At 31.3% G+C, this 15,074-nt stretch overlaps 1 protein-coding gene across 1 annotated transcript in view; it reads left to right on the top strand.

Annotated features, from left to right (window-relative positions):
* Positions 1-15,074, top strand: part of rdgBbeta (cytoplasmic phosphatidylinositol transfer protein 1) — a 34,972-nt gene that overhangs the window by 7,797 nt on the left and 12,101 nt on the right. Inside the window, exons 3-4 of the mRNA XM_075362070.1 lie at positions 3,754-3,842; positions 11,502-11,509. Coding sequence (XP_075218185.1) covers positions 3,754-3,842; positions 11,502-11,509 — 97 coding nt within the window. The remainder of the gene's footprint in view (positions 1-3,753; positions 3,843-11,501; positions 11,510-15,074) is intronic.

Below are 15,074 nucleotides of genomic sequence, written 5' to 3'. Positions count from 1 at the left end.
AAGTAAATTTCAGGCTGTTCATCCTGAACTAACCGTAATCGACCTAAACTTAACCTAACTTTATTATGAATGTAATAATGATACTGATTCGTTAGTGGGAATGAAAAAAGAGTTAATATTTCATCATATTTAAATAAATAAATTTTAATTTTTTTGTTGTCTTCAATAGTATGTGTACAAAATAAAAGGAACACTTAATAGAACTTGGGACTCAATAGAATACTTTCAAGAACTTTGTTGTACAAGACCTACTTTAATTACTGGCAGATATACAGTAATTAATTTGGTCTATACAAAACAGATAAATGATTTAATATTTTTAATCTTTTAGCAATATAAAATCAATCGGTAATTAAATTTACTTTGACAATAAAGGACTTTTGTCTTCCAGTTGACCTTTCAGAGCTAATTAGTGGACCTGATAAGGTGTTTTCTTTAGTATCTTAAGATCCTATTTTTTCCAACCGAGTACAATCTCTCAACTGTTAGGTATAAATATGAGGGTCGTTAGGAGACTTCTTAGCCTTAAACTGAGACGGCAGAAGTTTATCAAAATGGCTCTGATATTTGACAAATATGATCATTTAGATGGCATGTGCAAAGTTTCAGTTACGCTTGCATTAAGTTTTGTTTATGCCGATCGAATAAAGTAAACAAGTTTTGAAATTTTTTGCAAAATAATAAAATTGAAGTTCAATCCCACTTTAAACTATTCCTCCCTCTCGTTTTCAAGGGTAAAAAAGTTATCTACTGATTTTAATTGTGATGATATTGTCCATTCAAGATGATGACCACCTAGGACACCCAAAAACCTCTACGACTGATGGAATCGTCATAAAAATCCATAATATATTAATTGATCAACTTCGAGTATGCGAGCTTGCTGACATTGCAAGCATTGTCATAGACTGTAACCTATACATTTTCCCTGATGTTTTGGATATAAAAAAAGTTTCTGTACAGGTACCACATTTGTTCAAGTCAACCAAAAACTCATTTGCCTGAACACTTCTGAAGTGTTACAACTTATTTAAATGAAGCAGGGACCACTAAACTTCATTGCTTTTCTGATTAAAGGGTGCTCTTTAGCCTAAATGTCCACATCTGACCAAAAAGAAAGTGGTCTTCACTACAATAATGCACCTGTACACACATCTTAGGTTGTTGCTGCAGAACTCAATGACCTACGCTTTAAGTGCTTCCATGTGTAGTATTTCCCAGATTTGGCTCCCAACAGTTGCTTCCTCTTCCCAAGATTGAAGAAATACCTTGCTGGATGAAGATTCACTTCAGATGATAAGGTCAAAGCTGAGACCACTATTTATTTTGCTGAGTTGGACAGATTGCATTATACCAAGGGTATTAAACAATTAGAAAATCACTGGTCTAGTTGTATTGAACTGCAAGGTTACTAGATTGGAAAATAAAAAATTTCTGAAAAATTGTGTGTTTTCTTTATTTGTAAAACAACTTTCCAAACTCTCCTCATATGTGTAAAGAACAGAAAACAAGTTATTGGCAAAATTAAGGATGTTCACTTTCCTAACAATTCTACACTTGCATTCTTTGATATAACAGTTCCTATGGTTATGTACTTTTACAAAAACCATGGAAAGATTGTAATGTAACAAACTAACATATTACATTCAATCGGACCTATTATTAAATGGTGGTTACCCATTTATAATCAGAAAGTTATATTAAAATTACTCAAATATTACAGTATGAGAAAAGTGTAGACAAAACATTACACTTACTTTGCTGTGTTGATGACATCATACATTATACAAAGGAAATATAAAACACTTACCCCCCCGATTTGCTTTTTACTTGAGTATGAACACAATGAACCATTCAGTTTCCTTGACCTCAACATATCTAAAATAGATAACAAACAAAACTTAAAAATGTACAGAGAACTGATTGTAATTGACTGATTTATACTTCTACTTCACACAGTACAGACAAGCACCTTGACATCATATAATTAATTCACCTTTATCAGTCAAAAACTACAATGAATCATTTGACACTTGTAATGGCTATCCATCCACACTTATAACTTTGGGTAAATATGAACAAAATCAAAAACACATAGTGATGGAAAGACGTAATACTAACATCAGCCAACAGTCATATAAACTTGTTAGCATTTTCAAAAAGTTACTGTTTAACTAACAAAGTCTTTTATAAGACTAACAAAATACAAAAAAATTTCAGCAATCTAGGAGTAAACATTGATTGATTTCACTAAATATTAAATATATTGCACTAAATAAAATATTTAGAAAATAATGTTGACTTATTCTTTTGTTTATATTTATTAATGCGCAGTTATTGCTAAAAAGAATAGTCACTTATTCTTAAAGAATAGTAATATCCAACTCTGTCAAACTTCACAATAGAACTGTTTTCATTTAACTCAACATAATTTTTCAGCTTATCAGAAAGGGCCTTATTTTGTTCCATAGCCTTTTTTTTCTTTTTTTTTTTTTTTAATTACCAAACCATTTAAAAGATTTACCTGTAGTTTATGTAAAATAAAATTAAATGATTTTTTTTTTCGTTAACACAAACAATATATTACTCTTTCAATGAGTTTAAATAAAGAATCCTGAATTTTATGCATCTTCATGCAACGTCTGCATAAATAATGCTTAAGTAATTTTCATTAATGTCTTCTAAATTTTTTTTTAATTTTGTAGTTATTTTATATATTTAGTATTTTCATATATTTATTTCAATATTTCATGTATGTATATTTTAAATAATTAACATATTTGATTTGATATTCTCTAACCTTAAAGGATTATAAAATACTCTTTGAGAGTACTTATCTTTTTTAAGACGATTGCCACTAACAACAGCACTGTCACTAGTTCCACTGAAGAAGATGCTGCTAAATTATTTCAAAGATTCATCTAATCCATTACATATATGAATTTTCAACACCAGAGCATCTATTTGCAATTAGATGATTTTTGCATATATTCATACACTTTTATGTACTGTTATTAATTGAACAGTGATATTTAAAATTTAAATATTGCTATCATCTATCGTTTATTATGATGACATATTAAAATAAATGTTAAACTTGCCCATCATACAAACCCTGTGGAAGATCCTCATATATGAGGATCTGCTGAAATGTAATGCATACTGGAATGTAATAGGAGAACAGAATGACAGATGCTGACATCTTGTAGTTTTATTCCTCTTATTTTCTGTCAGTTGCCACTTGCTGTGATACACATTATACTACACTTTGTTGTTGAAGAACAATATATGGTGAGATCTACACAGTTGAATATTTTGTTGTATTCATATTTTGCAATGAAATGTAAGTTGAAGTTATTGTATTTTATAAAAATATTACTATATAACCTGTTTTTTAACTTTTTAAAGACAGATTTTATTTAAAATAGTATATTTGTCCAATTATGTATATCCTAAGGATTTTATTATCTCCTTACTGTGCATTTAGGAGAAATCTTTCAGTACCCATAATAGAAAAATAAGAATTTTGAGACCCATGGTGATCTTTTTCTTAAACACATATGTGAGGTCTCTTTTCCTCTTTCTGTAAAACATAAAACGTCAGTAAATCTGTTTCCTTTTGGAATACTCTGTATTGTAGCAGTTATTGTTATATTGTTTTCTCATTAAATTTGAGAAAACTTTATAAAAGAAGTTTTAATGAACTATTTTTTTTTTTTATTCTAATAATTGTGTTTACCTTTTGTTTTCTAGTCGATTGCCATACTGGATTCAGTCATTTTTACCTAAAGTATTTTATTTAACAGAGAAAGCATGGAACTATTATCCATTTACAATAACTGGTAAGGAAGTTAATTTCATTTACATGTTTGTACTTATTTCTATATAATAACACAAGACTTAATTGATAAAATTATTTATTTATCCATTTGCATACACATCGTTCTGTTGTTGTAAACAGCAAGTTTTGTATAATTAGTCTGCAAAAAAAATTAATCATGTTATAATTATTTATTGTTAATTTGTAAGTGTGAGTAACCCTGTGTTTAAATTTAAACTTTGAGAAAGTGAGCGAAATTAAGTAAATTGTTTACCAAATTCATATTTGTTCAATAGAAACTTAAAGGTAGATTTACACTTTACCCATTAACATCTGGTAGAAATGTGTTATTAAATAAATATTTTTCTTGTGATCTTATTAGTTCCTGTAATATTTGTTTTTCAAAAATATAAAATTAATATTTCCTTTATCAAGCAAATTGTTTTGTCTGAACTCCCAGAGTATATATTTTTTCTTTTTGTCTTCAGTCATTTGACTGGTTTGATGCAGCTCTCCAAGATTCCCTATCTAGTGCTAGTTGTTTCATTTCAGTATACCCTCTACATCCTACATCCCTAACAATTTGTTTTACATATTCCAAACGTGGCCTGCCTACACAATTTTTCCCTTCTACCTGTCCTTCCAATATTAAAGCGACTATTCCAGGATGCCTTAGTATGTGGCCTATAAGTCTGTCTCTTCTTTTAACTATATTTTTCCAAATGCTTCTTTCTTCATCTATTTGCCGCAATACCTCTTCATTTGTCACTTTATCCACCCATCTGTTTTTAACATTCTCCTATAGCACCTCATTTCAAAAGCTTCTAATCTTTTCTTCTCAGATACTCCGATTGTCCAAGTTTCACTTCCACAAATTATATTTCTTACTGAAGGCTCGTTTAGCTTGTGCTATTCGGCATTTTATATCGCTCCTGCTTCGTCCATCTTTAGTAATTCTACTTCCCAAATAACAAAATTCTTCTACCTCCATAATCTTTTCTCCTCCTATTTTCACATTCAGTGGTCCATCTTTGTTGTTTCTACTACATTTCATTACTTTTGTTTTGTTCTTGTTTATTTTCATGCGATAGTTCTTGCGTAGGACTTCATCTTTGCCGTTCATTGTTTCTTCTAAATCCTTTTTACTCTCGGCTAGAATTAGTATATCATCAGCAAATCGTAGCATCTTTATCTTTTCACCTTGTACTGTTACTCAGAATCTAAATTGTTCTTTAACATCATTAACTGCTAGTTCCATGTAAAGATTAAAAAGTAACGTAGATAGGGAACCTTTCTTATTACGGCTTCTTTCTTATGTTCTTCAATTGTTACTGTTGCTGTTTGGTTCCTGTACATGTTAGCAATTGTTCTTCTATCTCTGTATTTGAACCCTAATTTTTTTAAAATGCTGAACATTTTATTCCAGTCTACGTTATCGAATGCCTTTTCTAGGTCTATAAACGCCAAGTATGTTGGTTTGTTTTTCTTAAATCTTTCTTCTACCTGAGGCCTAAAATTGCTTCCCTTGTCCCTATACTTTTCCTGAAACCAAATTGGTCTTCTCCTAACACTTCTTCCACTCTCCTCTCAATTCTTCTGTATAGAATTCTAGTTAAGATTTTTGATGCATGACTAGTTAAATTAATTGTTCTGTATTCTTCACATTTATCTGCCCCTGCTTTCTTTGGTATCATTACTATAACACTTTTTTTGAAGTCTGACGGAAATTCCCCTTTATCATAAATATTAAACACCAGTTTGTATAATCTATCAATCGCTTCCTCACCTGCACTGCGCAGTAATTCTACAGGTATTCCGTCTATTCCAGGAGCCTTTCTGCCATTTAAATCTTTTAATGCTCTCTTAAATTCAGATCTCAGTATTGTTTCTCCCATTTCATCCTCCTCAACTTCCTCTTCTTCCTCTATAACACCATTTTCTAATTCATTTCCTCCGTATAACTCTTCAATATATTTTGATTTTATCCTTATTACAATGATTCTATCGCTATGCGTCTTGAAATACTCCACTCTCCTCCCTATCTTCTTGTTCATCACGAAACCTACTCCTGCCTGCCCATTATTTGACGCTGAGTTAATTACTCTAAAATCACCTGACCAAAAGTCGCCTTCCTCTTCCCACCGAACCTCACTAATTCCTACTATATCCACATTTACCCTATCCATTTCCCTTTTTAAATTTTCTACCCTACCAACCTTTTTTAAGCTTCTAACATTCCACGCTCCGACTCGTAGAATGTTATTTTTTAGTTTTCTGGTGGCCCCTTCCTTAGTAGTCCCCACCCGGAGATCCGAACGGGGGACTATTTTACCAAGGAAGGCGCCTCCATTATTGCTATGTGAAAATGCAGAGCCACATTTTCTTGGAAAAAAAACAGCTGTAGTTTTCCATTGCTTTCAGCTGCACAGGACTGAGTGATGTTGATATGGCCGTTTAAGTCATTGTGACTCACGCCTAACAACTACTGAAAGAGCTGCTGCCCTCTTTCAGGAATCATTCCTTAGTCTGGCTCTCAACAGATACCTCTCCGATATGGTTGCACCTTCGGCCCAGCTACTCTGTATCCCTGAGCACTCAAGCCCCATCACCAACGGCAAGGTCTCATGATTCATAGAGGAGGTTTTCTTTTAAAACTTATGTAAATTTTTTTTAAAGATTTGCTTTGGTTTAAAATTTTAAATTATATGATTGCATTTTTTCATCATGTGGCACAGATTTTTTTATATCTACCTCTGTTGGTGGATGCAAGGAAGGATTACCATTGGTTTCAATAACATCACCAATTTTTTGCAGAAATTTGAACTCATATTTTAATAAACTACTGCAAGATCAATTTTTAAACTATGGACTGCAATACCCTTCACATAATATCATTCCACTGACGTGTAACTATGTAACTGGACACAATACTTCGACTTTATAAGAAAGGGTCTTATTATTACCAATTTTAATACAAAACCACTTAAAAAAGAATCTTCTTAATAATCTATTTAAAATACAATTAAAAGATTTTCTTTTACAGAAAAAAATTACTCTACTCTGGAGTTTTTTAATAATGGTAATTTAAAAAAATAAGAAACTGCGTGAATACATTTACATAAATATTTGCTCAAATAAATTTTCATTATCGCCTTTTCAGTTGTGATTTATTTTTTAGTTTTTTTAATATTTAGTATATTCTTATATTTATTAATATTATTTCACGCATATATTAAATAATTACATATGTAATACGCATATAAATAATAATTATATATGTGACTTTAATCACATGTATTTCTTATTTTATAATTAGTTGTATATTTTTGTGATGCCGCTCTGATCAAGGTTTACCATAGTTTTCTCTTGATTCATCCAGCCATATACTTTGACAGTTCCTTTTTTTATGTGGGGTAGCATGTCTACGAGGGAGAACCCAAAAATAACAGGAATTGTATTGTAAAGGCTCGTGGGGTGGGGGGGGGAAGGTCGTAGTTGACATTTCTGTCACTGGAAGTGTATAGGCAGAATCTTTCTGAGTCAGTATGAGAGGCAACATCATTGCTAGAGAGCACATTGCTATGGCAGCCCAGGCAATTTTTAGCATTGTTATTTTCAGGTCTTCCATAACATGACTTATTTTCAGATTTTGGTGAAAACATGATGGCTGAAAATTCAGCAGAAACACTTAACATGATTCAGATAGCCTACAATAAATCTGTGATGAGAAAAACACTTGTTTACGAGCCATCTTCTTTCTTTAACTTTCTTTAACAGATCATTTAGTCTTGGAACTGGTTACGTACGGCGTCAGTTTTAAAACGCGGTTACAAAATCATTTTAAATATAAAATGATTTTATAAAATCAAAATAAATAAATAAAAATTTTGTTTTATATTCACAAAGGAATCAGTTTTATTACACAATTTGAATGACATTTATACGTTGTAAAATGTTTTATTTAGACTAGAAAGAATATGACCATTTTTTCTCAGAAATGTGCTTGTGTGTGTGACTTGTGTATTATAATTGCTATGACGATTATGGATTTATTTATTATTTACAAAAATAGCTTATATTAGTAGCAACATATTGATGTATTGAAACACATAATAAATTATGATATATATGGCACACACAAAAAAAAAAGAAGGAACTTGTGGTCATAAATACGTCACTTTTACTTGAGGTCTATAAATATCTTTTCTGACGAATGATATCGGTAAACATGTAACACATAACGACTGATTCGTAATGAATAACACTATACAGTAAAAATTGTTTTTTGTCAATCTGAATACCTTTTTCAGTGTTGGGGAACTTACTTTTCTGAATCTACTTTCACTTATACTAACATATGTTACTAATCTGTGATTTATGACACTGGTTTTTCATCATATTTTGCCCAATTTTCAACCGATTTGCTTGCAAGTATTATTTTTTAAATCAGTAAACAATGTTTCATAAACACAAAGCAAAAAAAAAAATTCACTAATAAAAACGCAGTAGAAATGCGCAAAAAAAATTCTGCAATTAAATTATCGTAATTTTTGTACTGTTTCAATTTTTTGTTGTTACAGGCATAAAAAATATCCAATTGTAACGTGTTTTTTTGTCAGAATCTGTTAAATCTCTTTAATATACTGTAATTTTTTGAAATTTTTTTTCACAAGAGGGTAGCATAAGACTATGAAGGGAGGCAATCAGATACCAACATATTTTCGCGGAGCGCTAATCAAGCACGGATCATTGTGATGGGAGAAGGTTAAACAACAAGAAATATCAACTGAAGATCATCACCAAACTGAGTATCCTACAAAATGTTCAAACTGATGTAAATGTCAAAAAATTTGTGATGCCATCAATGAGGATTGTCAAGGAACCGACAATTTTAACTGGAAATTCACAAAAAATTGCATGTATCTGTATGGAAAAAATGACCGGAATTGCGGCAAACAGTTTACTTACTTTTCCATCACAACAACGCCCCTGCCCAATGTGCAGCAGTTGTTGTGATGGAGTGACCTCTTTGCTTAATCTCCATATCTGCCCTGTCTCCCAACTTGTAACTTATAATTTCCAAAGATGAAAAGGGACCTCTCAAGGAAAGCAAATTGGCTTGGTAGAAAAGATGTAACAAAAAACAGCTGGTGCCTTGAAACCCATAACAAGTGAAGAGTTCAAAAACTATTTAAGCATTGGAAGAAATGTTTAGACAAGTATACTGGATGTAAAGGAGTGTACTTCGAAGGTGATTGAATTTTCAAAATATAAAATAAATACACCATTTAAAAAAAAAATTATAAAATTAATTACAGTAAATAGACAATGATGAAGAATGAGTTTTGTGCAATAAATTAATCAAAAATGAATGTAATGATTTGTACTGTCATCTAGAAACAATTAACAGTACAATTAAATTCAATAAGCAACATTATATATAATAAATTGGAACCTGATTTTTTGAGCAGCAAGGTTAAATATGCTTGTATTTTTAAATCTGTTATTGTTAAATTAAAAAGCAGTGTATTTTATTATTGTAGGTTGAGTTGCTCTTGTGCTAAATGCTTATATTGCTGAGGAAGAATTAGTAGCCATTAAAGAAGTAAAATATTTATAAAGAGATGAATCAAATTTTTTATACTCAAACATGGATTATTTTTTTTATTTATAAAACTTGTTTATATGTTACTGTTAACTAAAGTATTGCTATTAATTTCACTATATGAAGTTTTTTTAATTTTTGCTTCTTTACTATAATAATTTAAAACTTTATCATTTGTTGTTCATTCTGTTTAGTGCTGTTAAACCATCATTGAAACTCAGAACTATCACTGTTGCTCCTGCCTGTTGTGAGGTGTTTAATGTTATTTATTTATTTAATCATTCTTCAAGTAGAAGCACCCACTTCCTTTGTTATTCATTGACAGTTGTGTTGAAATATTGAGTATTTTGATGCTTAAAAAGCTTCAGAGGTCAAATTGGGGGAAAATGGCACAATCTGTCACAGAAGGTATTTTTCTTCTGCATGACAATGATAATCCTTATCCACATATCACAAAAGCTTTTTTTCAGTAGTTAAAGCCAAAGATTTTTACCATCCCCTCTTACAGCCTAAATTTATAGCTGAATCTACTAAATTTCTTTCTCTTCTCAAATGTCTCACTGGCTACTCAGTATTTTGAAATTCTGATGTGGAGTTTAAGAATGAGGTTAATAACCTGAGTGTCCTGGTGGTGGAGTTCTTTGAATGAGGGTCTGCAAAAACTGATGTCACAATGTAATTTACACTTAAATGTAGCTTTGTATATTTAATATTATAAGAAATACAAATCACCAAAACGCAGTAGTTAGTGAAGTTTAACTTACAATAATAATCTCCAACAACTAGTTTTCACAGTATTCTTCATCTTCAGTTTATATTAAATTCTTTATCTGTTACAATAAAAAACTTTTTTTTTTAATTGTTTGTCATTTTATTGAAAATTACGTTTTATATTTTGAATAATATTATGAACATTTGTGTAAAATTTGCTGCCCAGTAATAGAACCAAAAGGAAAAGTCTATGTTTTAATGATTAAATTATTTCAGTGCTGTACAGCAAAATTACTTGGAACATTTACATCATTAAAAATTTCACAATAGAGAAAACATTTTAAATCAACAAGATCATTAAAAAAATCTGTTTTAATGTAATACATATAGAATTTGATACTAACTGAAGATTTGGGATACTGCGAAAATTTATAATTGGAAATTAATATGGTAAGTTTAACCTAGCCAATTACTGTATTTTGGTGGTTTAAATTTCACCAATTTTTTTGTTAATATTAAATTTTATTAACACAATGGTCAAAATGTAATAGATTATTTGAATATTCAAAAAAAAAATATATATATAAATAAACCTGCTGGGTTAGTCTAGTAATTAAACTCTCATCGCAAAATCCAAAATCAGCTGATTTTCAAAGTCGAGCATTCTAAGGTTCGAGGCCTTGTAAAGACTTTTATATTGATTTGAATGCTAGACTGTCAGTGTTCATTGGTGGTTGGATCTCAACCACACATCTCTGGAGTGATTGAATTGACTCTGTTCCGGACTATATGTTTACCAATATACACTTACATGGAAACTACATTAGGCCTGGCAAGCTGGTAACTGTAATTAAATTTGCCTATGTACACACACACACACACACACACACACACACAAACTTGGCAGTAGCTGGAAAACTTGTTGGAGAAGAAGAGAAAACATATATATATATACATAAAATATTTTTATTTTTAACAGCCAGTTAGAAATAATTTTGAAATAGCCCTTTAAGTTAATTAAAATGTAAGCTGCAGCTTACTAACCAAGCTAAATGCATCATTTGAGGTGAAAAGTTAATTTTAATTACTTCTTAGACATAAATAGGAGATGATCCGTCATATCATACTATGACAGTGAAAGGATTGAATTTATGTAATTTGTTACTTAATTAATAAGAATATACATAACATTAAGTTCATTTCATTATAACTAAAAATAATATAACTATTATAGAACAATGAAATTATGTTATGATAATTTTACTTAAGTTATACATTTTTTAGACTAATTTGAGAATTTTTTTCTGTTTCATGTACATATTTTATAATCTTCACCGGATGATTTACTCGCTTGTTGTAACACAGAGTACACTGTAAGTTATTGAAAGAAATACATACATTGCTTCAATAATTGGCATTAATAATATAATCTAGTGTTCAACTCATCCAAAATATAATGACTAGCCAGTTTCTGGTGAAAAATATTTTATTTTAGAATATTGATATTTTAAATCTTCTACTGTAACTTCTACATATACATCAATCATATCTATAGAATTTAAGATCAGAATTTCAAAATAATCACTCCCTTTATATTCAGACTCAGTTTTGAAATAAAATCAGTTTCAATAGTAAAAAAATCTGATATTGCATTATAAATAGAGGTGTGTTCAAAAAATAATAAAATATTTGCTATATAAATTTTAATGGCTTACCAGGGAGCTATTTGTCTTTGTCATCCTCAAAGTAATCACTTCCTGTATGTCAATGTACTTATTCCAGTGGTGTTTCCTCTTGAAGAACTTACATAAGCTTTCAAAACTTTGGCATTTTAACCACATTTTTAGTATATAAACAAAACAAACATCAGCTGGGGCCAGGTCAGGAGAGTGCAAAGGCTCTGATTAAACAAGTCATTGGATTCTTTGAGCAGAATTTGTGGATTCATATTGCTGAAAGCAAGGGGCAAGGAGTAGTGCATTGTCATGGTCAAAAAACTGTCTTAGAGCGTAGAGTCTCTTTTTAGTGAATCTAATGGTAGTAATATGAATTTTATAGTTGACCTTTAGATAGAAAATTTGTAGTAATTGGCAACTATATTTAAAAAAAACCTCAACATGAGCTTGGCATTTGTTTTTAGTCTTTGAAAATTATTTACTACCCTTGTGAAGGTTGAAACTTTAGTTTTGACATCATAGCAGTAGATGTATGTTTCATTGCCTGTATGATGTTATTTATAAATATTTCATTGTTGTTGGCACAATTTAACAACTTCTGACTGACCCCAACTTGATGATCTTTTATGAAGACCCTGGTATGATGATATCTTTTGACATCAACTGGGAATAGACTTTGCTGTAGGACACAAACTTAAATTTAAGGAATTATTATCCCTTATATAAACGTAAAGGTAGCATCAGGTTATAATGTAACCTAATTCTTCAATTAGAATATAAGCTGAATTGAATCAGTTGGAAGTGACAGTCATCTGCTAGTTTTCATTCAGTAAATGCTACTTTGAATGCATAGGTGCCTTGATTTTTTTTTTATGTAAGAGGCGTGTGTTGTTGTTGACACCCTTCCTGATTGTTAAAATTAGTTTAACATCCAGTTAAAAATGGATATCAGTAGGCTTCACATTCAATATTAGTTGTATAAACCAATCATAATAGTATGGTTTAAACAGTTGTCTTGCTTTAAAATTTGTGTGTTTCTGTAAACTCCTTTCCAAGTTTCATACAAAATTTTGTGCTAATCAGTTGCTTTTATGCAAACTGCTCATTGGAAAAATGGCAAAAAAACACAAATAATAACGTATGTAAATGGTCACTGAACAACAAACAAAGAAGCTCTTAATGGGGGATATGACTTGTTAGGTTTTTCTATATACATTGGTACCAACTGTATGTTGATAAGATTCTCATTTGCAGTTCAAAAAATTAGTCTATTTATTTTTTAAAATAGACTTCATATTTGTAATAACTCCTCTTTGGGGGTTTAACACTATACTGTGGTACTAGAATATGTTCCATTGAATTATACGAGGGTAAGTCAATTATTATTAGCAATTTAGTTATATTTTTGTTTATGTTGGTAGTACTGTCGTGTTGCATAGATGACGCATGCGTGGTTTAATTGTTATATCTGTGCATGTTTGATGCTGCTAGGTTAGTTCCATTATCGCTGCCCTGCCGTTAACCATGGCTGCTCAGCTTTCTGTTTGCACCAAAGAAGAGTAATGTTCAGTGATCCTTTGTGGTCGGAAGGTGTATCAGGGGCCGAAATTCATCGAAGACTTTCGGTACAGTACGGGAACAGTGTGTTGCTGCAACGGAGTGTCTACAAATGGATTGAAAAATTCAAAAATGGTCGCACAAGTGTTACGCACGACGAAGGAGTTGGACAACCATTTACCACCACAAATGAGGGAAAACATTGAGCATGCACGCGACATGGTTTTCTTAGACAGATGAGTAACTGTCGATGAAGTGGCACATCGTCTGCAAATTAGTCACAGTTCTGCCTACAAAATCAATCATCCACAACAGACTTGGTTTCATAAAGTCTGCGCAAGATGTGTCCCAAAACAACTTACACAGTCGCATAAACAAACGCACTTGGACATCTGCCAAAAACATTTGGATCACTATGGTAACGAACAGGACATCTTCTTAGATAGAATCATCACTGGTGATGAAACATGGATTCATCATTACAAGCCAAATTCTCCTTGCAAAAAAAGTTCAAGACCCGACCATCCGCAAGAAAACTGATGCTTACAGTTTTTTGGTATTCACAAGGCCCAGTACTGGAACATTATGAGGAAAGGGCACAACAATAAACAGTGCGCGTTACAGTGAGATGCTTACTGCCAAGCTGAAGCCTGCAATTCGAAGCAAATGCCAAAGACTGCTGTCGAAAGGTGTTGTGTTGTTACATGGCAATGCCCACCCACATACTGCTGCCCACACTGCTGGAACACAACAGAAACTCAACTTTGGAGTACTGGGTCATCCTCCGTATTGTCCTGATCTTGCTCCTTCTGACTATCACTTGTTTGGTCCACTCAAAGAGGCATTAAGGGGCCATCGATGTACCTCAGATGAAACAGTGAAAGAAACGGTGCATTCCTGGCTCGCAGCTCAACCAAAAACCTTCTTTTATGAGGACATCAGGAAGCTTGTGCAACGATGGACCAAGTGCGTTGAAATGCAAGGGCACTATGTTGAAAAATGATGTACATGTAAGTTTCCTATTTGTATTGCAATAAAATTTATAACTACATTGCAGATAACAATTGACTTACCCTCGTATATTATATTTGAGAATCTAAGTAAATTGTTTATTTAATGCTCAGGCATTTGATACATAATCATTAGTCTCCTCCTAGCTTCCCAGTACAATGTCCATAAAATAAATTTTTATAATTTCTAATAAAATAAAAATATAATTTTATATTAATATTACTCTTTTATTGAATCATAACAATTTGTTGTTTCTTTCAAAATATAATGTTTTATGTAGTGTAATCTTCATCAAAATATGGTTTATTCATAATGATGTTTCTTTCAAAATATAGAAGTAAACAAAAATAAAACACGGTTAGTTTTGTGTAGAGAGATTACTCAAAGTTCAGAGAAATTGCTTACAGAAAAATTTACTTCCCCTAATTCTTCCTTTGTAGTAATCCTCTTGGATAAATTTTTTTTTTATATTGCATAGAATTACACTTGTAGTAAATTCATATGATCTGCATCATCCCTGAAATCAGATTGGATTTGTGTGCTCAGTGTATGTTACAGTTCTGCATTAACAGTTGTCAACTTATGACCTTTAAACCGTAGAATCATTTTTGACAAGTATATAAGAGATTTATTAGTTGAAATTGCATAAAATGACTGAATTTTGTGAAGGCATTTGTTATATAGTGTAACACCC

Source organism: Lycorma delicatula, chromosome 4 (assembly GCF_047948215.1).
Source record: "Lycorma delicatula isolate Av1 chromosome 4, ASM4794821v1, whole genome shotgun sequence".
In the NCBI taxonomy this organism is placed as follows: domain Eukaryota; kingdom Metazoa; phylum Arthropoda; class Insecta; order Hemiptera; family Fulgoridae; genus Lycorma; species Lycorma delicatula.
This window is presented reverse-complemented; position numbering and strand designations above follow the sequence as displayed.